A 26,669-nucleotide genomic window follows, 5' to 3' on the forward strand; every position below is an offset into this window, starting at 1 on the left:
TGACCAAGTTAGATAACCACAATGATTAGCTCAGCCCATGAATCCCTCCTCAAGGCCTTCTTTGTTTATTGAAATCTTAGTCTAAATATCATTGCTTGCTTGTTGTTTGATTGGTTTTAGCATTGCTCTGTTTTTCTTGTGTTGCTCTGTTTTCACGTTTAAGTCTAGCTCGACCACCCACTCGACCTACACTCGGTCGAGTGCTGCTCGAGTTCATCCCCAGAACTTGTGTTTTTGATTTGTAATTGTCTTGTTTCATTCCTGTTTCATTTCCATTGCATTCACGTAGTTTCCTGTTCATTACTTGTCTTGCATTAGTTCATTAGCATAGTTTCTATCTTTGTTCTAGTTTCATTATAGCTTCAAGTTGTTTGTTCTGTTTGCATTTAGTATCATGTTCTAGTTGTTTTTACCTTCTGCATTTCATATCTCATTTTAGGATTGTTAGTGACAAACAATCTTTACAATTGGCTTGACTTAGACTCATATGCACATCTTAATTGTTCACAATCACTCAGATAGGATTGACACCTCTTATACTGCAACTGCATAAGGGGAATTGAAACACCCTGACTTCTATTCATTCCATACATCATCATTCCATACATCATTCATTCATACACCACAAAGAAAAGTCAGTTTCAATTTGGCGCTGTTGCCCATTTGAGTGTGTTTTGTGACATTTAGGATCCCTATTAGTCTAAGATTAAGTTTATTTTACACACTTGTGCAGTTATTGAACTTGAATCTTCCTTTGCTTGGCTGTTTTGTGTTTCAGGTACCCACTCGACCACCTACTCGACCACCACTCGACCGAGCTGTGATCGAGCACTTGATCGAGCCAGAAGCCGGATCAAATTAGCCATAACTTCCCAGTCGACTCGACCACCCACTCGAGCCTGCGCTCGACCGTGTACCTGTTCGAGTCCGTAGTAGAGTTTGTTGATGCACACAAGGTCAAAAGGCAAAGATAGTCTTCAACAGCCTATTGACAACATCCACAGGCTACAAAAGGGTTTGAGACATAAGCAAGGAAGAGTAGTTCAACAACAACAAGGTCAAGACATCATGGAGCAACAAGCTATCCATGAGCAAAGACCAAGGCACATTGGTGCAGGAGATGCACCCAATACTCACAACCAAAGGGCTGGAATTGTGCCACCTTCAGTAGCAAACAATAACTTTGAGATCAAGAGTGGATTGATCTCAATGATAAAAGCAAACAAGTTTCATGGGTTGCCAATGGAGGATCCACTAGATCACCTTGATGAGCTTGACAGAATATGTGGACTCACTAAGATCAATGGAGTGAGTGAAGATGGATTCAAATTAAGACTCTTCCCATTTTCTCTTGGAGACAAAGCTCACCTTTGGGAGAAGACTCTACCTACTGGAGCTATCACCACATGGTATGCATGCAAGAAAGCTTTTCTGGCCAAGTTCTTCTCCAATGCAAGGACTACTAGGCTGAGGAATGAGATTTCTGGGTTTGCTCAAAGGAATAATGAGAGCTTTTGTGAAGCTTGGGAGAGGTTTAAAGGATTCCAAACTCAGTGTCCTCACCATGGTTTCAGCAATGAGTCACTTCTAAGCACCTTGTATAGAGGAGTGCTTCCCAAGATAAGAATGCTTCTTGACACAGCCTCTAATGGCAATTTCCTCAACAAGAATGTGGAAGAAGGATGGGAGTTAGTTGAGAATCTTGCTCAATCTGATGGCAATTATAATGAGGACTATGATAGGACCATAAGGAGCTCCTCAACTGATCAAGAGGACAAGTATAAGAAGGATTTGAAGATGGTCAATGAGAAGCTTGACAAGATCCTCCTCAGCCAATCCAAGTCCATTCACTTCATAAGTGAAGAGGAAGCTCCAGTTCAAGAGGGGAAGCCTGAATTTGCTGAGTTGTGCTACATGCAGAACCAGGGAGGATTCAAAGGCTACAACCAAGGAGGTTTCAAGACCAACAACAATCTCTCTTATAGGAGCACCAATGTGGCCAACCCTCAAGACCAGGTCTATCCACCTCCTCAACCTCAACAGCAACAAAACTACATCCCCAAGCAGCAACACCAAGTGTTCCAGCCCCAATTGTGTCCCCCACCAGGGTTTCAGACTAACCAAGGCCAGGAACAAGACTTAAGAGCAATGATGCAACAGTTGTTGATTGGGCAAACACAAGGCAAGATTGAGGAAGCCAAGCAGTTTGCTGAGTTGAATCAAAGGCTCACATCACAGTACAATGATCTGAACATGAAGTTTGAAGGTCTCAACTCCAGAATGAAGTATATGGAGAGTAACATTGCCTCTACTTCAGCTCCTAAACCCAACCAACTCCCTGGAAAAGCTGTTCAAAATCCAAGGGAGTTCACTGCAAAAGCCATTCATATCTCTGATGGGGAAGTCACTGAGGACAGTGAAGTCCAAGTTTGGGGGAACTCATTAGTTACTGAAGCCCCAAGTGACGTTTGTGCAAAGCAACTGGAGTCCGGCATCTGGCTCGACCAAGTACTCGAACAGCCACTCGATCAAGCGCATGCTCGAGTGGTCGATCGAGTTGCAGACTCAGAAGCTGTCAAGCCTGCTAAGTACACTCCTCCTGCTTACAAGCCACCTCTTCCATTCCCAGGACGTTTCAAAGCACAAAAGATTAAGGAGCTTAGGGAAATCATTGAGAGAAAGGAGATGATGGCTAAGCAACAAGAGGAAGAGAAGGCTTTGAAGGAAGTGGTTGTGATTGAAGAAGCTGTGGTTGAGGAAGTGTTGGCCATACAAGAGATCACCATTGCTTACCAAGAAGAAGAGAGAGGACCTGCCTTGGAACAGTATGATCCATATCCTCTCTACAAAGACTTTTTGCTTGATTTATCAAAGAAGAAGGCTGAAGCTCAAGATGAGAAGGATCTTGAGGACCTTGGAGGAGTTATCATTCCAATCAAGCTTAAGGATCCAGGTCCATTCTATCTGCCTTGTACACTTAGCTATCTTCACTACAACCAATGCCTTTGTGACTTGGGAGCTTCAACAAGTGTGATGCCATACTCCATAGCACAAAAGCTTGGGAGAACTGATTTCAAGTCCACCAACCTTCATATATGTTTAGCTGATGGGTCAAACAAAGAAATAGTTGGAAGGTTGGAGAATGTCCCAGTCAAGATAGGGAAGGCAAGGGTTCACACTGATTTTGTGGTGTTGGAGATGGACAAGGAACCTGAAGATCCAATCATTCTTGAAAGGCCATTCCTAGCCACTGTTGGAGCAGTTATTGATGTCAAAGAGGGTCTTGTGACCTTGAACATTGCTAAAGATATAGCCATGAAGTTCAACATCCATAACCCAACCAACCTTCCTACCATTGATGATCAACCTTTTACTATCAAGGACAAAGGAGGTCAAGAAGGTTCAAGTGGTGAAGCAACTCCAAAGGCTAAGCTCTCCTTTCAGGATGATTATGTGGAAAAGCTTAAGAGGTCAGTTCAAGAGTTGACTAGTATGGTTGAGGATCTTCAAGTTAAGCTGAACAAGAGGTCCTTAAGGAAGGCAAGACCAAGGCTCAAAATCAAGAAGAAACATGGTTTGTGTGTTAAGGGTGAGGTGATCAAGGATCAACTTCACAGTGATCAAGAGGTTCCAGGGAGGATTTCATCACCTCCTTGGTATCTAAACCAAGTCTAAAAAGGACACCAAAGTCAAGCTTAGTGACTTTAAACAAGCTCACTAGGGAGGAAGTCCCTAAGGTATCCTTTGTAAATATGGTTTATTTTCCTTGTAGTTTTGATATGTTTTCTTTTTTGTTTGTGTTGGACAGGCCTTTAGGTGAGAATGTAGTTGGGTAAGGAGGGAATTAGACTTGGAGAAGGAGACTCGCAAGCCCACTCGACCTACCCACGAGAGGTACTCGACCGAGCTGGAGAGGAATTGAGGCCCATTTGATCTTCAAATCACTAGAACGATCGAGTTGAGGGAAGAACAAGAAGAAAAATTTTGAAATTTCAAAATTTGGTCAATGTGCTCGACCGTGTACAGTCGAGTGTGGGGTCGAGTGGCAGCAAAAAGCAGGTCAAAGATTCCCATTTCAAATTTGAATGGTATGGACGCTCCACCCTTGTCTCTTTGTCCCCTTAGCTTCTTTATATAGACCTTGCACGAAACTATGCCTCTCACATTCTCTCATTTGCTCAAAACCATTGAATTCAAGTTTTAAAGTCTCTCTCTTAGCCTATCTTTTGCTCAAGCTTAGTTCTTTCAAGTTTTTGGTTCACTAACCTATTAACTTTGAGCTTTGAGTCTATTCCCTTCAGTTCTATTTGAAAAAATGTCTTCAAGAATCACTAGGAAGTCTCAACAAACCACTGCAACCTCCATGGAATGTCATGATGCTAGCCTTGAATCAAGAGGACAAGCTGGAAGGACCACTCGACGCCCCACTCGATCATGCACTCGACCGAGTGGTGGTTCGAGCAGCCGGTCGAGCCAGATGCCGCGTCCAAGGGGAGAGAGAGTTGAGGAAGATCCTGAGAGGACTGAGAGTGAGGAGGAAAGAGAGTCAACTCTCAATGAGTTCATGAGGAGACACAAGGCCAAAGGGAAGAGGCCAGCAGTTGAGGTTGAACAAGAGGAGAGTGAGAATGAGAGTGAGGAAGAAAGTGAAAAAGAAGAGATAGAAGATGATGGAGAAGCTGAGTCATGTGGGTTGTCAAAGAGGCAACTCTATGATGCTTTCATGAGAATGGAGTTCTTAGGGACAAGATATCCACACAAAGAAATCATGGAGAAGCTAGTCATTGGTGAAGATGTGGAGTACCTCTTTGAAAAGAGCAACCTGACCAAGTTTATGGGGCTTTGCATGGAGGGCTACAAAGAAGAGAGTTGTGAGTTTCTGGCCACAGTCAAGCTGCATACATATGCAAGGAAGGATGCTGAGTTTGGAGCTGGCCACATTGATTTCACAATCAAGGGGAAAAGGTATGAACTCTCAATGAAGAAGATAGCCAATGTGTTTGGTTTTGAGGTTGGGAGCAATAGGAGTTTGATGATTCCAAGAGATGAGCTCTATGCTGTGTGGGAAACCATTGGGGACAACAAATACTACTCATCCTCCAATTCCAAGAGTTCAAGGATAAGGAGCCCAGTCCTAAGGTACTTCCACAAAGCTCTTGCCAACACCTTCTTTGCTAGGAAGGAAACTGGGAATATTAATGAGGGGGAGCTAAAAATGATTGATTTGGCTCTCAATGGAGTCATCTTCCAAGCAAGAAATGGCACCATCATTCTTGGGAGCACTGTGGAGACTGACCTAGGAATGGTGCTCATTGATCACATGATTAACTTGAGAAGTTGGGTAGGAAAGTTGGAGAATAAGGGATCAAGAGGAGCACTAACCATTGGAGGCATCATTACTCGAATCCTTCAAGCTGCTAAGGTTCCACTTAGAGGAGAAAGGGTTTCACCAAGATGGATTGACTCTAGCTACCTCACCTCTACTCTCATCCTAGCCAAGGAGATGCATCAAGGGAATCACATTTTCAACTTTGAACTTCCAACACTTGGGAAAAAGCAACTGATTTTGCCTAACCAAGAGCTCACCACCATTCAAGAAGGAGCCAATATTGACTTTTGGCCAGCTGAGGAGCATTTGTTTGATGGGATAGTTCAACTTAGAGTTGATGAAGCTGGAGATGTGCAGATGGCTGATGGGGAGGAGCAATTTTACTTTGAGGATTATGAGCTCAACCCAAGAGATAGTAGAGGAGTGAGGGAGGCTACCAAGAGATTAACCCTTCTGCAAAAATGGAACAAATGGCATGGGAAGAGGTTTGATAAGCTGAAGAAGAAGGTGACCAACATGGCTAAGTCCATCAAGGGCTTAAAGAAGGAGATTGCTGAGTTGAAGAGTGGGAATTCTTCACCTACACCATCAAGCCCTTTGAGGAGGAGTAGCTCAACTAGAGCACTTTCTAGAGTTGCGAACCCTGTGGAACCAGCTAGGGCTTCAATGTGTGAGCCAAATCAGAGGAAGAGGAGCTCAAGTACCCGAGAACAACCCTTTTCAAGGTACTCGACCGGGTCACTCGAGCACCCACTCGACCGAGCACCCCCAATGCACTCGGTCGAGTTCCAGCCCAGATCACCCTATGGTTTCCCACCTCCAGCTGCTTATCCAGGATATCAAGGTTACCCTCCCATCCCACCCCAGTACTTCATGGATCCAGCACTCTACCAGCAGTTCTACCAGCAGCAAGGACCGCATTTTGACACTCGTGGTCCAGCTCGACCCCCCCACTCGAGCACGTACTCGACCGAGTCCCGGTCGATCCCCATCGTCGAGCTGCCCCAATCTCCACCTCCAAGTCACCAACAAGACCCCAACTACTCCTATGATAGCATGCAGATGGATGTGGACAGCTACTTCCACAATCCCTAAGGTACCACTATCACCTTCCCTTGTAGATATCATAGCATTTGACATTGTGTTTTGTTTTTTGTTTTTCATCTTGAATCCTCAATCAAATTTCTTTCACACAGGGACTGTGTGATTTAAGTTTGGGGGAGGGTTTGAGATAGCATTTGACATTGTGTTTTGTGATTCTTATTTCAAATTTTTAGCATAATCATGTTAATACTTGCATAGCATCTAAGGCATAGAAAAACCCTAAAAATTTGAAATTTTTTGCAAAAATCTTTATAAAAAAAGAGTGTTCATGTAGTTTGCACTGCACATTAGGATCTTGTTTAGCATGTTTCATGTAGGATTGTATAGTACTTGCATTAGGGATCTATGATGAGTATTCCCTTATTAGCTTGTTTATTCACTAGACTAGGATCAATGCCCAAGTTAATAGTACTTTGATGCTAGTTGAGTGGTTAGAATAAGATTGAACCAAGCCTTGAATTCCTACATTGCATTTGGTCTAAATTGAAGCATGTTGAGATTTGAAACCATTTCCTATTTATAAGAACCTAATATTGACTTTCAATTATCAATGTGTGCAATGCTTTAAACTCATGGATACCACATACATATTTGGATCATCTTCTTCCTTTTTACCACTCTTGTTGATCCAAGTAGCTGATTTCCTCATTAAAAATCAGTTCCCCTACCCCTAAACCAAACCTTCTTTCAAGCCATGTTTGTTCTTGTGTGTGTGAGGCCTATTTTTGGGATTGAGCTTGGTAGAAAGTGTTAGGTTTGAACTGACAAGAGTAAAGCCTTGTGTAGTTCTAGTTTGCATTATTCAAACTAGATAGGACTAGGTGGTTCACTTGTTGGGTTTGGGACTTGGCTATTATGAAAAGAAAAGAGGAAAAAGAGAAAGAAAAGGTTAGAGTCTTTAGGAGGGGAATGTGTTTAAGAAAATTTAAAGTCTAGTGAAAGAATGGGAAGAATAAGGTGGTTTAAAGATGGTTCTAGTTAAAGAAAAGAAAGAAAGAAAAGAGAAGTCTAGCAAAATGCTTATATGTCTTAAGAATAAGAAGAAAAGAGAACCATAGCAAATAAGTAAGAATCCCCCATTCCACTAGAAAGATCAAATAAGAAACCTCTCCTAAGACTTTAAAACCAAAAAGAGAAAAGGGTGAAAAAGAAGAAAAGAAGTTAAAGGGTAGCACTAGGACCAATTGGGTTTAGATTGATAGGATAAACACTTTGGGTGCCTTTGGGTAGACAAGGTTTTGTTCTTGTATGTGTCTAAGTGTTCTTACCTTTAGCATTCTTCTAAAGCTCAATCCATTTTTTATGAGAGAACCTTGATATTGATAAGCCCTACTCTAAAAAGAGACCATCATTGTCTCTAAACCTTTTACTGCCAAGCCAAATGAGTTTAAGCATTGCATAGAATTGATTCATGATCTTGATTAATGAATGTTAAAGGAAATGGTTGATTTGAATGCATGTGGATGTCTAAGGCTCAAATCAGTGAAGGTTGTGACATGCTTGTCTAAAGTCTTTAAGTATAGCTCATTCAACTTGCATCATAGTACTAGTAACTTGGACATTGATTCTAGATAGTCTATTTGCAAGCTTTAGGAGCTGAGATCCCACTTTCAAACCTCACCTACCTTCTTGTGTCTTGATTATTTGCTTGAGGGCAAGCAAAGACTAAGTTTGGGGGTGTTGATGTTCATATATTTTACCTTGTTTTCCCTTAGTTTATTCACAACTTTTTCATCTTTTGCTATCCATTTAGGCCATTATTGTGTAGCTTTAGGACTAATCATGCATTAGAGTATAGTTGCATTGCATTTACATCTTTTCATGCATAAACAGGTGATTTTGGAGCTTAAGGAGCATAGAAGCAATGCTGAGGAGAAGTGAAGCTGTCCTGAGGAGAAAACAAGAGAGTCACGGTTGTAGAATCAAGGTCCGGAGTCCAACTCGACCGCACCACTCGACCACCACTCGACCGTGTGCTGAGGAGGACTCGACCGAGTGGAGAATGCACGAGAGAAGCCAGCTCGACCAGCCACTCGACCGAGCACTGGTCGAGTTGACCGAACCGTTGACCACTTTGACTTTTTGCATTTTTTAGGGCTTCCACCTCACCTCCTATATAAGGCCCTTGTACTTGCAGCCACAAAAAGAATCCAGCTTTTTAGAGAGTCTAAAACCTAGTTTTTACCTTTTTTAGATATTATTCCTTTTGCACTTTTATTTTATTTTTAGATCTTGTACTTGTTTGAGAGAGAAAGACTAGATTCTTATATTTTGTTTGTTTCATAACTTTCAAAGTATTAAGATTTCGAGTTTATTTCCTTCATCAATATTGTAGATCTCTGTTTCATCTTTCTAATGATGGAAGTTTCATTATTTTCTGGGTTTTTGACATATTTCACCATGTGTTCTTGTGAGTAGTTTGCTTATGACCTTGAGGATGGGTTAGGCTGGGTTGATCTTGTGGTTTGTTTGATTTGGTCAAGCTTGATTGTTGTAGATCTCTTCTAGGCTAGATGATCTTAATGCTGATCCTATATCTGAGAGGGTAGGGTTTGATTTCAAGCATCTTAGCATCACACCAATTTCTAAGGAGCATAGATAAGGCTAGATCTAGAGCTTACCATTAGGCTTGCTAAGAGATTAGGAGTCTTGTTTGGTTTGAGATGTATTGCTTAATGCCTGCTTGTGTAGATTCTTTTCTTTGTGAGAACAAGTCTAGAATTGCATAGGTTTGATTGTTTCTTGCCATGAGAGTGGATTAAACATGTATTAGAATAGTATGTCTAGAGATCAGCTCAATGTTTGCTTGAGATTTGTTGACCAAGTTAGATAACCACAATGATTAGCTCAGCCCATGAATCCCTCCTCAAGGCCTTCTTTGTTTATTGAAATTTTAGTCTAAATATCATTGCTTGCTTGTTGTTTGATTGGTTTTAGCATTGCTCTGTTTTTCTTGTGTTGCTCTGTTTTCACGTTTAAGTCTAGCTCGACCACCCACTCGACCTACACTCGGTCGAGTGCTGCTCGAGTTCATCCCCAGAACTTGTGTTATTGATTTGTAATTGTCTTGTTTCATTCCTGTTTCATTTCCATTGCATTCACGTAGTTTCCTGTTCATTACTTGTCTTGCATTAGTTCATTAGCATAGTTTCTATCTTTGTTCTAGTTTCATTATAGCTTCAAGTTGTTTGTTCTGTTTGCATTTAGTATCCTGTTCTAGTTGTTTTTACCTTCTGCATTTCATATCTCATTTTAGGATTGTTAGTGACAAACAATCTTTACAATTGGCTTGACTTAGACTCATATGCACATCTTAATTGTTCACAATCACTCAGATAGGATTGACACCTCTTATACTGCAACTGCATAAGGGGAATTGAAACACCCTGACTTCTATTCATTCCATACATCATCATTCCATACATCATTCATTCATACACCACAAAGAAAAGTCAGTTTCAAAAATAAAAGTGCAAAAGGAATAATTCTAAAAAAGGTAAAAAGTAGGTTTTTTGACTCTCTAAAAAGCTGGACTCTTTTGGTGGTTGTAGGTACAAGCCCTTATATAAAAAAAGTAGTGGAAGCCCTAAAAATGCTAAAAGACAAAATAGCCAGGCGGCTCGACCAACTCGACCTGGTGCTCGGTCGAGTGACCGGTCGAGTTGGCTCCTCTTGTGCTCCTCCCACTCGGTCGAGTCCCTCTCAGCACACGGTCGAGTTGGACTCCGGACCTTGTTTCTTCAGCCTTAGCTCTCTTGCTTTCTCCTCATGATTGCTTCACTTCTCCTCAGCGTTGCTTCCATGCTCCTTAAGCTCCAAAATCACCTGTTTATGCATGAAAAGATGCAAATGCAATGCAACTAAACTCTAATGCAAGAACAGTCCTAAAGCTATGCAATAATGGTCAAAATGGATAGCAAAAGATGCAAAAGATGTGAATATATTAAGGGAAAACAAGGTAAAATATATGAACATCAATCTGAGCGAAAGGATTGTCACATTGTGGAAACAGGTCTTACTCTCATGTCAATGGCATCACTACTGAAGGTTGCCACTGTTGTTTACAAAATCAACCGGATGCCAACTCCAATTCTTGTTATTTAGTCACCGTTTCATAAGATATTTCAACAACACCAAATTATGAGAAGCTTCAGGTATTTGGGTGTTTGTGATTTTTGTGGCTTTGTCCCTATACACAACATAAGCTTTTTGATCGCTCTCAAGGGTGTGTTTTCCTTGGCTACTCAGCTACTCAAAGTGTATACTATTGCTTTCACATCCCGTCTGGCTGCATATATACTTCTTGTCATATTCAATTCGTTGAACATGTCTTCCAGTTTCGTGAAATGGTATCGGACCGTCCTGTACATCCTATATTGAGTATTGGTGCACCGTCTTTTACGTTGTAAGTCACCTTGATTCGGGTGGCTCTGTTGATAGTGCAACTACCACCGTCTCAACCTTCTTCTTCACCACCATCGTCTTTGCCATTGTCTCGACCTCCTCTTCTCTACACTTATCAACGACGTGATAAAAGTGTGGGTCAAACTCAAGGCCCATCAGCAAATTCTCATGTCCAACACAAGTCCACGGCCCAACAACATCCCAATCATCATCACGACCCACTCTTTCTTTGGCTGTCTCTGGTCCGTTGTCAACCCCGTCTTCTTCAACTCCGAGTTTGATACCCTCCGACACCGATCTTCACTTGCCATCGTCACCATCATCCCGTCAGCACCCTCAGGTATCGCCTCCTCTAACTTCCTCTTCTCCTTCTACAATCTCGGAGCCCACTGCTCCTCCTAACAATGAGTCAAGACCCAAGACTAAGCCACACCCTCGATCCATTGAGCCTACTGCTCGACCACAAAATGAGTTGTGACCCACAACTTAGACACAACCAGCACAAATCCAACCACCACACCAAGCTATTCCCAATTGTAACGCCCGCGATCCTGAATCGGATCGTGGGCCGTGACTTAGTTCGAGATGGCAGGGAGATCTCGAACAGGTGGGGAAGGAACTACTCGGTAGCTCGGACATTGAGGGAAGCGTGCCAAGTATGGAACAAAGGATCGACCAGCTAAGGACAGCTCGACCAGCTGCCGGCCAGCTAGGGTCAGCTCTGCCAGCTTCCAGTCAGCTATCACTAGCTCGACCAGCTGCCAAGAAGCTCAACCCAGCTCGACCAGCTGGACGGTAGTTGTATTGACCCTCACTACAGGGTAAAATTAAAATAAAAACCCATGACCAAAGGACCTGGAAAGGACTTGGAAAGAAGGAAAGGAAGGAAGGTAGAAGAATTGTCGAAGAAGTGTCCGAGAGAATGTGGATGGTTTGAGAGATGGCCGAGAGACTGACGATGGTACCGTACCATGTACCATACCATGTACTGTACCGCGTACCGCAGAGTCGTTCGTGTCGTACCGCAGAACCATCTGTGACCATACTTACCGCGCACGGTGTCACGTACCGCGTCGCGTACCGTTGACTGCACCGTGGTATCGCTAACCCGAGCATACAAGAATCTGGAAATTAAGGCTGATTTGTCTCCTTAATCTACCAATAGGATTTCATGCAAGAAAGTGGGAGACATAATTATTACTTTTCTTAAAACGTAACCGATGAGATTTCATGCAAAAAGAGATGGGAGGCATCATCATTTTGTCTTCATTAGATATGGCCAATGAAGACTCATGCAAAGAGGAATGAGAGACAAAGGATAGGAGAGGAGATTCTCTAGCCAAGTGGTGTGCGATTTCACCAAGTATTTTCGTGGCACCAAAGGAGAACACTTGCTCAACATCCATTGGTTGGTAGAACCGCCCAAAATCACACCTTCCACTATATATAGACCCCTTAGGAAGCCATTTCGTTTCCATCCCACCCTTAGAGAAAATTAGAAAAGTTAGAAAGAAGTTAGAGTGTTACAGAGAAGTTAGAGGGTTAGAAAGAGAGTTCTTTCCTTAGAAGCTTTTCTCTTCCACAAGTAGTTAGCCGCGTCTGCTTAGGTCGTTCCGGGTTGCTAGCTAGGACTAGAAGTCTGTTAGATTCGATTCTTTCAGCCAAGTCCAGGTGAGTCTCGAAGCATGTATTATGGTACATAATAGGTTGAGTTTTTGTTGATTTTCGCTTAGGATTTTTGTGTTAAATCTAGGCATTTTTGGGTAGATTTGTTTCTTATCTTCTAGATCAAATTCTAGGTAGTTAAGTCTCGTTTATTGCTTCCTTGCATGTTATAGTGAGGTTGCGTCTAGCTCTTAGTCTCTAGATTTTATTCTAGTTACTTAAGTTGCTTGTTTGTTGTTGCATGTTTGCTTGAGTGCATTGCATGTTAGTATTTAGCGCTTAGTCTCTAGCCTTTATTCTAGTTACTTAAGTTGCTTGTTTGTTGTTACATGTTTGCTTGAGTGCATTGCATGTTAGTACTTAGCGCTTAGTCTCTAGATTTTACTCTAGTTTCTTAAGTTGCATGTTATTGCTAGTGGTTTGCATGTTTAGTGCTTAGTCTCTAGATATTTCTCTAGTTAATTAGGCTTGCATACCAGGCCCATAAAAGTAAAAATTTAAAATATTTCTTTTATTCAAGTTTATTGTTGTTATTGTTTTGATTGCTTGCTAGATTTGTTTGTTTAGCTCATTATCTTCCGCATGCTTTCTCTGATTTATTGTTTGATTGTTTGCTTGCATGTTGATAGCTTAGTCTTGCATGTTGATAGCTTAGCCTTTCATGTTGATAGCTTAGCCTTGCATGTTGACAGCTTAGTCTTGCATTTTGATAGCTTAGCCTTGCATGTTGATAGCTTAGTCTTGCATGTTTGTTTAGCTTAGGCTTGCTTGTTTGTTTTCTTGCTTGTTGGGGTTGGGGTTGGGTTCTGGTTCTTGTTAGGTTCCTCAACTCACTGAGTGATTAGCACTCAAGACTCCATAAATTGTTTTGCAGGTAACCTTAGTGGGAAAAGCCTTAGGGGGAGCACGGGATGTTAGGCTAGCAGGTGTAGTGTTGTATTGCCTTTGCAAGTTGTTGTTTTTGTAAAACTTAAAGTTTATCGTGTTTTTGGCCTTAGGCTTGGTGCCATTTTCGTATAAATGTTTTCTGAACTTATTTATGAAATAAATAAAGTATGAAGTTGTTTTTCGTTTAGGTTGTGTGGATTCAAATGGTACTAGCCTTGTCCGGGCCAACACAACGCACCAGACCGCAAGGGTTGCAAAGCCTAAGTAGTCTCGGTTGCAGGCGGAATTGTGCTAGGGAGGACCAGTCAGGAAGCTCCTGCTTCCGTCCCTCGACTGGACCACCTTGGCGCAGTTCCCATCGTAGTGTTCTGTGACTGTCCGTTGGCCTGTCTGGCCATAGGACGGATCGGGGGCGTTAGAGTAGTGGACAGTGTGCAGGTCAGCTAGGGAGCTTGTGAACGGTCAGGATGGTGGGACGTGGTGACCGAACAGGTACGGTCGAACGTACACGACCGAACGGCAGCGCCATTCATTCCAACACACCATCGAAAACAGAAAACACAACAAAAACTCGAGATAGAACGAGTATAAAATAAAGAAGAAATATTCCAAGACCGAGAGTTCGGAAGGAAGAGTGGAGGGTCAAGAGGTACGGTACAGTACCGACCTTATGGGTTCTGAGAGATGGGGTATTTGCATCTGCAGAAGTATTTATAATGCTTCGGTTGGTCCAGTTGGTCGGAGGAAAAGGGGTGCGGCTCGGAAGTGGATCGGGAACCACTAGGTTCACCGTGATACGACTGAACTGATGTGCATGCTACCTCCCTACCGATCAGCGTACCACCCGGAGTGTCCATGTGCGGACAGTATGGTTGGAGAAAAGTAAACGCGGCTCGGCGGCTGGACTGGGATCTGTACAGATACCTTGGTACACCGTCGAATTGATGCGCGGGATAACTTTCTACCAGCCAATTGCTATACTGGGCAGATATTATGACTTAGCATGCATTGCATGACATTGTATGGCCTTGCACGGCCTAAGGGAATGTTATTGATGGCTACTTGGATTTCATGAAAGGAGAGTGATTGTGGAAAGGGAACTGCTTAAACGCGAGACTCATGGTCGGGAAGATGAGTGGTGGTTCAGAGATATGTATATATCAATATACGAATAGGGATCTTGTAATTATTGTAACCCTAGTCTCCCTATGTACTATAAATATGTGTGTAACTCATTATGATTAATGACGGAATATTTCAGCCTCTATACCTATATCACATTGTAATATACCACGTTTGGAGAGACCGTAACACTAGACGCCACCATAAAGAGCACAGCCCGTGCAGTCACCTCATTACCATCATCGACAAGACCATTCGAGATCATCACCAGTCTTCACTATCAAGGCACCAGCAAATATGCAAAGCTTCAGAACGCTGGCGTAACTGACGAGATAGTTTGTAATGCTCTGTTTTGTCCTCATCTCCTAGCTCTGTTTTGTCCTCATCTCCTAGCTTTTTTCAGCGTAGTTTACTTTTCCAGCTTTTCTTATCAAAACTATGTATACATTTTTTCGTTGCTAACATTTCAACAAACGAAAAAAATATGTATGTATAAATGCCGCATGCGTTACTGTTTTGATAAAGTAGCTTTAGAAGAATGCAGTGTGTTGGGAATAAGAGTAATGTTGTTTTGTGTTTACCAAATTACAGCACATCATAGACATATTCATTCTTCATGCTCATGACAGTACCTAGAATTAAAAACTAGTGATGACATCACTAGAGGAAACTCCTAACTAATAAGGATTAGGATAGACAACACTACATGTGGTACACTCAACAGATGCCATGTGATACAACTCAAAGATTATCTGCTGAAACCTTATCCAACTGATCTTCAGCCCCAAGCAGTGATGTAGATGGCTGGTCGAAGGCGAGAGCATGGTCTGACTGATGGTAAGAAGCGTTCAAGCCTGATTCTAGTATTGGGTGCGCCACTACAATATCAGGTGTATAACCAGCTGCACCTCTCACCAATCTGGGCTTCTTTGATGATCTCTCATCTCCTCCGCTCTCATCTGGAGACCCAATGTTACACCCTGAGTCCGGTGTTAAAGGCTCCCGGTAAGATGAGAGAGACTCGTCAACTGAGAGGCTCTTATCTGGTCCACATTCCTTGCCAGACTTGTCTTGAAGGGGAGACTCAGATGTTGGGGCAGGGGTTGCAGGATCTGATTCCCCTGTAACTGGGGCTGAGGGTTCCCCAAGTACTCCACTGAGTCGTTGTTGCTCTTCGATTATCTTCTTCAAGTACTTCCCTTGTGCCTCTATCCGTAGTTGCAGCTGCCTTTGCACCTGAAAAAAATACACATCAAAGAATGTCATATGTAATGGAAACTAAGTGCTCCACTGAAATCCTGACAAATTGTTTCGTTTTTTCCTTGTCTTTCTTAAAAAGTAAGTATGGTGAAGCATACTTCTAGTTGCTCGTGCAATCGTTTCTGAACTTCCATCTGCAACTTGAGGGCTTCAGTTATCTGCATTCCCCTGTAATCTCGAAAAGATAATGATCACATAATCTGAGGCAACAGGTAAGAGCATCACAAAAAAATCAACTCAAAGAATGAAATTTCACGTACGACGAGCCGTCCAACCCAGAGAGCATATCTCCAGATTCTTTCTTATCAGTTTTTTTCCCTGAAAATTATAAAAGATATCAGTTTTCAGGTAAAAATAGGCAACTGGTAGAATGAGAAAAAAAAAAAAAAAAAGAGAGATGAAGGAAATCAATGTCCACCCTACTACCTTCAGAAGACGAATCTGGAAGATACTTTGCAAGTCGATATTTCTGACTCCAAAAAAACGCAAGTGCAAAAAAATCAGCACGGGTAAGTGGAAGAGAGACGAGACGAGACACATTTGAAAATACCTGTAAGTGACTCTTGACATGATATATAGTTAATCCTTGTACACCCATAACTCTAAGAACGCCTTTGGGTGTAGCTCCTTTTGGAAATCAAAAGAAGAAAAATATTTAGAAAACCTAAAAAGCAAACAGATGATGGGGCTTTCCCTCTCATGACTAGTAGTAGCATAAACCGCAATCTGATCAATCATATTGGTGTGCATACATATTATCACCACAGAATCTATTGATGAGTTACTAATTTACAATAGACTGACTTGACTATACAAAAAAGAAGGCATGCCAGAAAGAAAGAAAAAGGAAACTTACTATCAGGGCCACCAAGTTGAGCAACAGCATCAACGAAGCGTTCATGTAGCTCATGCGTCCAACGCAAACGTTGTTTGGATGCATGACTAGAATTGGTGCCTCCTCCGTTATCTGCTTCCATGAGGGCTGGCTAAGATGAAAAAATCGTTCAAGGGAAATTTATAAATGAGTTGTTGAAAAGAGATATATAGCTCGTCAGAAATATATACAGTACTGTATGAGGCAGTCATTTAATCGCAGTAAATGTAATGGCGAAAGCGAGAGAGAGAGAACTAGGAATGGAAAGAAGGATTTCTCCTAGTCCGTCATGTCTATCATATGAAGAAAAATTGATTGATTGAGAGGACTTTGTTGGTTAATTTACCGAAATAGCACGAATTTGTCGAAAACTATGTAACTTTTGGAGAAAAGAACAGATAGGTAGTAAAAACAGTGAAGTCAAGTTTAAAACTTGCTCCGGCAGATCGATCCACCACCACCACCAGAGGGTTTGAGAGCCGTGTAAATCAGAGACATGAACCACATGGTCACGGGTGGGTTTCGGAGGAATCTGTCACTAAGAAATTAAAATAAAAATAAAAAATCCAAGGAATCTACGAACGAACCTGCGGGGGAGAGGGTGGGATGGATCTATACAAGAATCAGACGACGTCCCTCCATTTCCCGAACTTGCTCTTCTCCGACACACTCCCCCAATCTAATCTAAATCTGAAATAGATTTTGCTGTGTTATAGAGTAGTTTACTGAGTCCGATTGATTGGTTTATTTACTGGGCGGCGATGCAGCACAGCAGAGCAGAGTCCTCCTCAAAATCAAAAACAAAAAGTTCCAGTCGTCCCAGACTCTTCTCTTTTCTTTCCTTTTTTTTTTTTTTTTTTTTTTGTTTCTTATCGCTCGATCGAAAAATTCCAGGACCAGCAGTGTCATTTATTCATTGACTATTTTTTCTCTTTTTTTTGGTGGGCCGGAACACTCGTTATGAGCCTAAAACCATCCTAAAGCCCAAGCATTATATGTTTAAGTAGGTGGCTGGCTGGGTCCAACCAAAGTCAGCAAGGTAGACCAACTCTGCAGCTAGCTGCTGTTCTCTTCTCCCGCTTCCAGTTAATTCCCATTTCCAGGCCGAGAAATCCTCCTCCTCCTCCTCCTCCTCTTCCTTCCCCAATAATATGGAAAAACTGATCCACCTGTCTCTGCTGCTTCTTCTCTCTTTCCACTTTCAAATCGCAGGGGCCTCCACCCACATCTACCCCTCCCAGCCCTTCCACGATGTCGGTAATTCTCTTCTCCTCTACGGTGGCAGCGAGGGCATCTTCGCCTCTTCCCGATCTTTCATCAGGTTGGTAATATTTATATATCCATCCTTCAACTCTTGTGCTGTCCTCACTGGTCTGTCCTGTCGTGCAGGTTTGAGAACATCACTCTCTGGAGAACAATTACTACAACTGATAACCGCCGCCACAGCAATGGGTTAGTCCAAGCAGTGGTCTTTGAAGCCTCCGATCGTAACAATATCGGTGGTTCAGCTTACGGCGGTCAAAGATCTATTTGCTGCACTCCGGATCTGGCCAAGCTTCAAGGTTGTAAGCAGGGTGAGATCATTAGGATTCCTTCTGCACATGACCCTAGATGGCCTATCCTCTTACGTGTCCGCTTCAGAGGAAGACGTTTGTCTGCTAAGATGGAAGACACTCAGATTCTGATCGGCAAGACTGGAATCTATAACCTCTTATTCATATCCTGCGATCCACAACTCAAGGGCCTCAAAATGACCGGAAAGACTGTTTGGAAAAATCCCGACGGCTATCTCCCTGGTAGGATGGCTCCCCTCATGAATTTCTATGTCTATATGTCTCTCGCATATTTGCTGCTCAGTGCTGTCTGGTTCTTCCAGTATGTGAGGTTCCGGATGGATATATTGCCGCTTCAACATTGCATAACTGCTGTCCTTGTTCTCGGATTGCTTGAGATGCTCTTTTGGTACTTGGATTATGCAAATTTTAACAACACGGGGATGAGGCCTTTAGCCCTCACTACATGGGTTGTTACCATTGGTGCTTTCAGAAAGACTTTTTCCCGCATTCTCATACTCTGTGTTTCCATGGGATTTGGGGTTGTCAAATCCACTCTTGGTGGTCTCACCTCTAAAGTCCTCCTTGTTGGAGTTACTTACTTCATAGCTTCTGAGATGCTTGATATAGCTGAGCACGTTGGCATCATTGACGACATGTCCGGAAGATCAAAACTTTTTCTTGTCCTTCCTGACGCCTTCCTGGATGCATTTCTCATTTTGTGGATATTTACCTCTCTTTCGAAAACGCTCCAACAGTTACAGGTTTCTCTTCCTTTCCAAATTAGCAACTCTGTAGTCAGACTCTGTAAGTTGTAAGGTTTTTGTTTGTGGCTAAAAAGTTTCTTTATTGTTTTTTTCTTGCGCAGATGAAGAGGACCTCGGTGAAGTTGGAAATTTACCGCAAGTTCTCAAATGCTCTTGCAGTGATGGTTGTTGTCTCTGTTGTATGGATAGTGTATGAGGTACCATCCTGTCAATCCCGATTTGTTGCTGAATTAGTAACCTCAAATCTTACTTTTAAGGAAATTTAACTGCTCAACTAAAACTGGCATAGAATTCAAGCTAGGAAAAAAGAAGCTCCTTCTTTCTTGGAATATACCCACCTTGCCTGATGATTTGTTCCCTCCCTGCAGGTGTATTTCAAAGCAACAGATCCATTCAATGAACGATGGCAGACTGCTTGGACCATAACTGCCTTCTGGGATGTTATTGCATTCTTGTTGCTATGTATTATTTGCTATCTCTGGACCCCCTCACAGAACTCCCAGAGGTATATTCCATCACTCAAAAGATTTTGATACCTGTTCAGCATACCAACCAATAAATAAGCTTGGTTTTGCGAGCTGCGAGTTACTTGCTTGTGGGAAGTCTTGGTTCACTTTGTTGTCCCAGGATGTGACAGGGATGCATGCTAATATGAAACTAATGATGGACAGATATGCGTATTCGGGAGACGTGGATGAAGAAAACGAGGAAGCTCAGTCACTGACAGGGGGGAAGCAAGAAGGTGATATTAGCTTAGTTAAGCAAGAGAAGAATGCCGACTCGGACAGTGAAGAAGATGTCGAAGAAGATAAGAGAGAGTGAGGAGAGTCGGCAAAGAAACGGCTAGGCATCTGTGTTTGATCATGAGCTGAGGGAAGTAGAAATATCAGCATGAGGGTCAACTATAGCACAAGGCAACAAAGCTACGACGTCTTAATACATATATGTAATTGTGTGTTTGTATTTTATTTTAGTTTATTTTTTCTGAAGTACAGATTAAACTTTGCAATATTCGAGTATCAGTTTTGTGATACAACATATGTCCTTACTGAAGAACCAACATCTGAGTCATCTAATCCTTCTCCCGGTGTTGCTGTCATAGAATTTAGAAATCGCCTCGTACACGGCCCTAGTGATAAAACTTTTGATTCTGTTTGTGGTGTAAGATGAAGAGGAGAGGGTGAGATTTGCCTAAAATAAAATGCTGTAAATCTATATTAACATTTTTGAAGTACATTTTGGTTTATGTCATTGAAGTTTATCTTATTTAATTTGTTTTTTTTGCAACATTAACCCTTACAGATTTTCCTAAAATAACATTTCTACTTAATTAATTCCTACAGATTTTCCTAAACTAACATTTCAAATTAACTCAATTAATGGAACTATAGGAATGGTTCAAATTTATTAATGTTTATTGTCATACACAGCATGACACCATCATTTAAGAGATCGAGAATAAATGCTCAAAACTTATTTAATACATATTTTATGATATGTTGAATGTAAATTGACCCACTTTGAGAAACAAAAAATTACAACCTCAAAGATTATTATGACATCGATAACGTCCTTAAACACGAGAACCAAAATTAAGGAAATCACATTTTAGCAAATATATAACTTTGTAAGCAAGAAATACATTTATTTCTGTACATATCTCCTTTAGAAACTAAATATAATTCTGCAATATTCTCACAGCTCCATTAGGCATACAAAAAAATCTCGTGTTTATTGCTAAGGATCGTTTGACACCTTGCTCAGCAAGCATTTATTCAATTATAAATCTATATATACATTTTTGAAATACATTTTGGGTTCTACCCTTTTAGTTTTGTTTATTTTAAATTTTATTTACAATCTTAATCCCTAGAATATTGCACAAAAAAACAATAAGTAATATATGGTAAAACATAACTGATTACTCTAATAATATATCTTAAAATCGAGAAATCATTTAGCTTCCTAAAATATCTCTACTAATTAATATAGATGAAATCGAGATATTATATCCAATGGAAACTAAATAACTATACATATGAGATTTTTAGAATATTCCTTACCTAAATCAGAAAATCCTTTACTTTGAAACGTAAATGTCATATTTTTAGAGATTTTTTTGCTTGCTCACCAATTTATTCTCAATTCCATATTACACCTAATTCAATCAATCTTAAAGCACTATAAATAACCTCTCGCTAGCTAAATGAGTGCACCGAACATACTTATAACAGCAAAAGAAACTTTATTAAAATCGATGGAAATTGCTTTATATTTTCTTTATTCTTCTCTTACTTTTGATGTTTATTTTTCGTTGTAAATTAGTCACTCTGCTTTTAAGATATGAATCATACTCATCACTAAAGATTCAATGTGTATGTTTTCATCGTGTTGTATATTGTTTTGCTTATCATATCAATAAAATTAAGTTTTCAGTTTCTACTCATGACTAACCACCGTATCTTTCCTCATGTCTATGTTTTTCGTTAACTAATATGCACTATATGCCAATTATTTCGTTGATATATTCGTTTGTCCAAATACTATATGTTGATAATTTCCTTCATCTCTCTCAGTTTTACGGAAACGTTGCATAAGTTTTATTTTAACGTACATGTATGTGATTGTATGAATCCCTTTAAAAGTTAATTATTTCACTAAAATTCTGCTAACCTAGATTCAAATCTAGCCAAGACTATCTAGAAAACTAACCAATGAATTGGCCACACAAGGACAAAGAGGATGACGGATGACTAGCAAATAATAGAGCAACAACGATTAAGATAATAAGTCACATACTCACAAGTCACAACCATATATAAGAGACAAGATGAGTCATGAGCACATCTTTCCGCCGAGGACTCACTCAGAGGACATAGTAGACACATAGAATTCATTAATTCAATATCACCCACTTATAAACAATTTTTGATAGATTTTGTTAGTTTATCTTTTATTATCATTTTTTATATTATTAACTAATTTTTTTACAGCTATTGATTAACTTGAATAACTGTTTAAAACATGTTATCTCTAAGTAGAATGAGTAAGACATTTGAGCTCTTTAATACATACATGTCTATACTAATCAAGTTATATGAGATTCTTACGCTTTTTTTTTCTTTCAAAAGACAAGAAAATAACTGAGATCACCATAGAAAAACAAACACTTATCTTTTTTTCACAGTAACATTATCTTTTCAAAAATAATATTTTCTATATTTTACTTGTTTATCATAACATCATTTCAAAAATTTCAGAGTATGATTATTGATATAACTAAAATTAATAAAAAATAGAATATTATGTATATGTAAACTTATTAATGTTAAAAATATCATAAAACGGGGTTATTTTGCATAAAGGATAATAAGAAAAGACGGTTTATATTAACATTAGTATAAATTTAGTCTGACACTTGAACACGGGTTAAATCTTTATCTGATTATTTTGTTAGTAATTTTAGAATATTAGGCATATCTAATTAAGTTGATTAATTACGATTATGTAAAAAATTGAATAATAGGTGAAATTCTAGAATTAATAATCAAAATAAAATTTTACAATCTTAAACACTAAACAAAACAAACAATATTAATAAACAAACAAATATAAGTTGATAAAAAAACAAATGTAACTTAAAATTAGAATACTTTAATTATAAAAAGTTATTCCACAATGTATTACGGGTTAAAATCTAGTTAATAATATTTTATTGATGGTTAAAATTGGTATTATTGTGCATTATTAATTCGTCAATTACTGTCCAGGACGCGGAAACGGGGACGCTCTCTCTCTCTCTTATTGTGCTTCTAACACACCGCCATTTACAGATTAGTAGACTAGAGATTGCAAGTGGATTGAAGTGAGAGTGGAAAGGGAGAGGGAGCTTCCTGCTTTCACTTATAATTATGCCTCCTTCTCCTCCTACTACTTCCAGGCCAGGTATCAACGGACATGGACGTCCTCCGATCGCGGCTGAGACGGTGTTGGTTAGGCACCAGCAGCCGTATTACCGGAGCTACTCGTCGTCTTCGTCGTCGGCGTCGCTGAAGGGATGCTGCTGCTGCTTGTTCTTGCTGTTCGCGTTCCTGGCGCTGCTAGTACTGGCGGTGGTGCTCATAGTAATACTGGCGGTGAAGCCGAAGAAGCCGCAGTTCGATCTGCAGCAAGTGGCAGTGGTGTACATGGGAATCTCTAACCCTAGCGCTGTTCTGGATCCAACCACCGCCTCCCTCTCCCTGACCATCCGCATGCTCTTCACCGCCGGCAACCCCAACAAGGTCGGGATCAGGTACGGGGAGTCCAGCTTCACGGTGATGTACAAAGGCATGCCACTGGGGAGGGCGACGGTGCCCGGATTTTACCAGGACGCGCACAGTACGAGGAACGTGGAGGCCACCATTTCCGTCGATAGAGTCAATCTTATGCAAGCCCACGCCGCCGATCTCGTCAGAGACGCTTCCTTGAACGACCGAGTGGAGCTCACAGTCCGCGGAGACGTTGGCGCTAAGATCCGAGTCATGAATTTCGATTCACCGGGAGTTCAGGTTCTCCTTCTACTCCCTTCTTCCCTTTCGTCACAATCGGGGATCTGGCCTAGCTAAGCCTAGTGTGAACACTACTAAACTCTTCTTGACTCTTGAGAAAGAAATTACCACCTGGTCCACCCAGTCAACACACACACATTCGTAAAAACAATTGCGGGTAAAAGTTAAAAAAAAAAAAAAAAAAAAAAGAAAGAAAAGAAGTTGTTAAGTTAATAGATTCCTTACACCACTAGTCGTGCTCTCTGTCCCCACTCTGCTTTGCTTTTCGCCTTTGCTTCTCCTTCACTTTTGATATTTTCTAGGATCCACGTACGTATGCGTATGCCACCACCTAAAAAAAGCTAAATAATAATAATAATCCATCTATGTATATTGATTGAGCTGTAAATAATTAACCATCCATCGGCCATCGCCTTCCTGTGATATTGATTAATGATATTGATGTGAAAAAATGACCGATGCATTGCAGGTATCGGTCAATTGCGGGATAGGCATTAGTCCCAGAAAGCAAGCTCTCATTTACAAACAATGTGGCTTTGATGGCCTCAGCGTCTAATTCCAAACTGTAACATAAATATATATTTTATATATTTCTTCTACTGACCACTCCCAGCCTGCGAGGAGTTGCAAAAAGACTAAAAGATCCCAGCCAAAACTGGTAAGTAAAGAAATTGGAACGAGATCCATCCTTCCCCTGCTTCTTTGGGAAATTTTTGTTTGTACAAGCTCAATTTGCAAAAGTAACAATGTTTATTTACCAAAGATAAATTTACTCACCCAGTAATTTACTCACGCTGCAATCCCTTGGCCCATCTAAGGAGCATTCGTTTCTATTTATCAATTAAAGAGATGTGCACTCATCATCCGCTAGCTACACAGCAAGTATATTGAGTGATTTTTGTGAGGCTTGCTCTGAAAAACTCTGACATACGCTTTCTCCTGTTTGGTTGAATTCGACGAAATGCAAATACTCGTGCATCACACGCTGCTAAGTTGAAGTGAACTGCTCCAGAATTGACAGGTGTTAATAGATAGCTTTCAATATTGATTTTCTTGATTCGGTTACAATCCGAGAGTGGATGGTCTGCCATTCATTTGATGGTACCGCAATATGCAAAGCAGTATTAGAATACTTAAATTACCTGGTCAATATGCGACTGAAATGACCCGACACTGTTCTTTTCGGATTACATATCGGAAGATACGTGATCAGTTCCACCAACCTCTCAATCGACTATTTGGTAGCAATCCATCGCAAGTGTCTAGAGCTTGTGAAAAGTGAGTTTCTAATCAAGCCTCCACCTCCTTAATTATTCCCATTGTAACTTGCCTGTTATTATCTTATCCTTGGCAAGTGTCTAAAAGCATGTGATAGAGAGAATAAGGAGTCTAAAGCTTGTGAAAGTGATTTTCTAATTTAGCCTCCACCTCCTTATTCGCTTTTGTAACCTGTTATTACATCTGTAGCATTTTTAGCAGCCTCCACCTCCTTGTTGTCATTCTTTTTGCTTGGCTTTTAGAGTCTTTTATCTTTCTCCTTTACAACCTTTTTCAGTAAAGCTTTCTATATCCTGGTATGTCTTATTGTCCTTCCGGAGCGCCCTTCTTAAAAGGGGCTTCCGTCAGTTTTACCTTGTAATACACCGGAAACCTTCTCACAAGTCACTCAACAATGTTGAACGGCTTACACACTCAAGCACTAAGGCGACTTTGCCTGAGCGTATGTACGAGCACGACCTAAGAAACAAATTTAACTGTACACCAATTGCCCCATCGAGGCTTGTTTATGGAGGAAAAAGACTGGGAAGCTTCCTCTTCGAGCGAAAACGAAGCTGGTTTTCCAAACGATGATGACGAAGAGTTTCATTCTGGTGGTTCAGTGCCCAAGTTACAGCACAGGTGAATAAAAATCCGCGACTAATTTTTCGTTTTACTAGCCCTCATCATAAACTGCTAAGTCAACAGTTCATACGCTCAGTTTCTCTTTTATATTGGTGCTTGCAACATGTAGAGTAGGATCTTCGAAGGCTCGTTGGATTGCCGAATGAGGAATGGCTGAAGTTGAGGTTAAAAGGGGGAAACTTTGGACAACTACTGGAATCATTCGTAGTGGAAAGACATATTGCTTCATAGAAGAGGCTTTGTATGTGGCAAACTAAAGTTTTATGGATCTTTGATTTCTGAAATATTCATATTATGAAGTCTGTTCCTTTTTAGGATTCTCTTCTTCTCGTGGCAGGTATTTGAGTGAAATAGGAGAGTTGCAGATCTTAGGTAGTGAAGATGATGTTGTGATCCCATTGAAGGACTTGTATGAGAAAGTTGCAGAGGAAAAAAGCGGTTGCTGTTGGGAAAACTACGAGGTTTATAGATACTAAGGGTCTTGGTTACATCCTAGGCAGGCATAGGGTTTCTTGGACGTCAAAGGATGCTGCATTTACAGTTCGTTCCGGTGAATGTCCTGAAGACAAGGATACTGTAGCTAAACTCTTGGGAGATATGCAGATCTGTGATGGGAAAGCGGTGTATGACGTGTATTTGCCGAATAGCCGGTTCAAGAAGTCTTCTCCTGGTGTACAGAGCTTTGTGGCTTGCTTCTCGGGGTAAGGGCTTTCGTTTGTTGGAACTATGGAAGCAAGTTTTGCATTACACATCTTACTCAATATGTTCATCCTCTTTTACAGGGACTCTCCACCAAGCAGAGAAGATATTAAAGTGCTGCCAAAACGCATAGCTGTACCATTAATGTTTTGTCATATCGCTCAGGGCCGTGCCAGTTTCTTTTCCTTCAGTTCCATAGACCTCCGTGTCTTACCATAAAATGTTGCAAAAGACTGAATAATCTTGTATTCTTTCGACAAATTCACAATACAAAGTAACTTTGATGTACGTATATATCTACGACTCTTATGTATTTTTACTAAGGGGAGAATCTTGTAAAAGGATTCAGACAAAAAAATGGAAAGACAAAAGCTTCTTTGAGTGAGATTGCTTGTATCCCCCTTAGATCATCTAAGGACTGCAGAGGTTTCTCAGGTCCCTTGACTTGGCAAACCACTTGGGTGTTACAGATTAGGATACAAGTCCTTGTATGTTCCTTTTATCGTTTTTTTTTTCTGCAATTCCAGTGAATTTTATATGACTTGCAACTCA

At 40.8% G+C, this 26,669-nt stretch overlaps 3 protein-coding genes, 1 long non-coding RNA gene, 1 other non-coding gene and 1 pseudogene across 9 annotated transcripts; 3 read left to right on the plus strand and 3 right to left on the minus strand.

Moving 5' to 3' along the window:
* Positions 1–1,464: 1,464 nt before the first annotated feature.
* Positions 1,465–1,571, minus strand: LOC147945133 (small nucleolar RNA R71). Its single transcript, XR_015597803.1, has one exon. It is a non-coding gene; the product is annotated as a small nucleolar RNA R71 (small nucleolar RNA).
* Positions 1,572–15,041: 13,470 nt separating this feature from the next.
* LOC104779403 (myb family transcription factor PHL7) lies at positions 15,042–17,624 on the minus strand. 2 transcript variants are annotated; one of them, XM_010503752.3, is made up of 7 exons: positions 17,234–17,624; positions 16,629–16,754; positions 16,323–16,399; positions 16,199–16,241; positions 16,033–16,090; positions 15,871–15,940; positions 15,042–15,748 (listed from the first exon to the last, which is right to left on the minus strand). In XM_010503752.3, the coding sequence occupies exons 2-7, from the start codon at positions 16,747–16,749 to the stop codon at positions 15,254–15,256; spliced, it is 864 nt and encodes a 287-aa protein (XP_010502054.1). In that variant the 5' UTR covers positions 16,750–16,754; positions 17,234–17,624; the 3' UTR covers positions 15,042–15,253. The 2 variants fall into 2 exon arrangements, with proteins under 2 accessions (XP_010502054.1, XP_010502053.1); XM_010503751.3 differs by having other exon boundaries at positions 16,629–16,758; positions 17,234–17,549.
* Positions 17,587–20,042, plus strand: LOC104779404 (uncharacterized). Of its 2 annotated transcripts, XM_087509633.1 has the most exons (6): positions 17,674–17,967; positions 18,036–18,442; positions 18,523–18,963; positions 19,068–19,163; positions 19,335–19,471; positions 19,638–20,042. In XM_087509633.1, exons 3-6 carry the CDS (start codon positions 18,538–18,540, stop codon positions 19,786–19,788), a joined length of 810 nt encoding a protein of 269 aa, XP_087365759.1. In that variant the 5' UTR covers positions 17,674–17,967; positions 18,036–18,442; positions 18,523–18,537; the 3' UTR covers positions 19,789–20,042. The 2 variants fall into 2 exon arrangements, with proteins under 2 accessions (XP_010502055.1, XP_087365759.1); XM_010503753.2 differs by having other exon boundaries at positions 17,587–17,967; positions 18,036–18,963.
* A 2,439-nt stretch (positions 20,043–22,481) lies between these two features.
* LOC147945134 (uncharacterized) lies at positions 22,482–23,986 on the minus strand. Its single transcript, XR_015596353.1, has 2 exons — positions 23,742–23,986; positions 22,482–23,627 (listed from the first exon to the last, which is right to left on the minus strand). It is a non-coding gene; the product is annotated as an uncharacterized LOC147945134 (long non-coding RNA).
* Positions 22,497–24,379, plus strand: LOC104779406 (uncharacterized). Of its 2 annotated transcripts, XR_015596352.1 has the most exons (3): positions 22,497–23,516; positions 23,986–24,174; positions 24,298–24,379. XR_015596352.1 is itself a non-coding variant. In XM_010503755.3 (2 exons), exons 1-2 carry the CDS (start codon positions 22,878–22,880, stop codon positions 24,070–24,072), a joined length of 726 nt encoding a protein of 241 aa, XP_010502057.1. In that variant the 5' UTR covers positions 22,497–22,877; the 3' UTR covers positions 24,073–24,308. The 2 variants fall into 2 exon arrangements, 1 of the variants encoding a protein (XP_010502057.1); XM_010503755.3 differs by having other exon boundaries at positions 23,986–24,308.
* A 774-nt stretch (positions 24,380–25,153) lies between these two features.
* Positions 25,154–26,502, plus strand: LOC104779405 (uncharacterized; annotated as a pseudogene). The gene is made up of 4 exons (XR_015596351.1): positions 25,154–25,415; positions 25,528–25,659; positions 25,756–26,119; positions 26,201–26,502. The product of XR_015596351.1 is annotated as an uncharacterized LOC104779405 (transcript).
* The last annotated feature ends 167 nt before the right edge of the window (positions 26,503–26,669 follow it).

This window comes from Camelina sativa, chromosome 4 (genome assembly GCF_030686135.1).
Source record: "Camelina sativa cultivar CO46 ecotype springtype chromosome 4, ASM3068613v1".
Taxonomy (NCBI): Eukaryota; Viridiplantae; Streptophyta; class Magnoliopsida; order Brassicales; family Brassicaceae; genus Camelina; species Camelina sativa.

What these genes read in the sequence shown, in the direction of transcription:
- LOC104779403 (XM_010503752.3), bottom strand. Translation starts at nt 16,749, where the DNA reads ATGGAAGCAGATAACGGAGGAGGCACCAATTCTAGTCATGCATCCAAA. An exon ending in ATGTCAAGAGTCACTTACAG is followed by an intron (nt 16,242 to 16,322) that starts GTATTTTCAAAT and finishes TTTTGGAGTCAG; the next exon opens with AAATATCGACTTGCAAAGTA. An exon ending in GATTGCACGAGCAACTAGAA is followed by an intron (nt 15,749 to 15,870) that starts GTATGCTTCACC and finishes TATTTTTTTCAG; the next exon opens with GTGCAAAGGCAGCTGCAACT.
- LOC104779404 (XM_010503753.2), top strand. Translation starts at nt 17,798, where the DNA reads ATGGAAAAACTGATCCACCTGTCTCTGCTGCTTCTTCTCTCTTTCCAC. An exon ending in AAACGCTCCAACAGTTACAG is followed by an intron (nt 18,964 to 19,067) that starts GTTTCTCTTCCT and finishes TTTCTTGCGCAG; the next exon opens with ATGAAGAGGACCTCGGTGAA. An exon ending in TTGTATGGATAGTGTATGAG is followed by an intron (nt 19,164 to 19,334) that starts GTACCATCCTGT and finishes CCCTCCCTGCAG; the next exon opens with GTGTATTTCAAAGCAACAGA.
- LOC104779406 (XM_010503755.3), top strand. Translation starts at nt 22,878, where the DNA reads ATGCCTCCTTCTCCTCCTACTACTTCCAGGCCAGGTATCAACGGACAT. An exon ending in TCGATTCACCGGGAGTTCAG is followed by an intron (nt 23,517 to 23,985) that starts GTTCTCCTTCTA and finishes GATGCATTGCAG; the next exon opens with GTATCGGTCAATTGCGGGAT.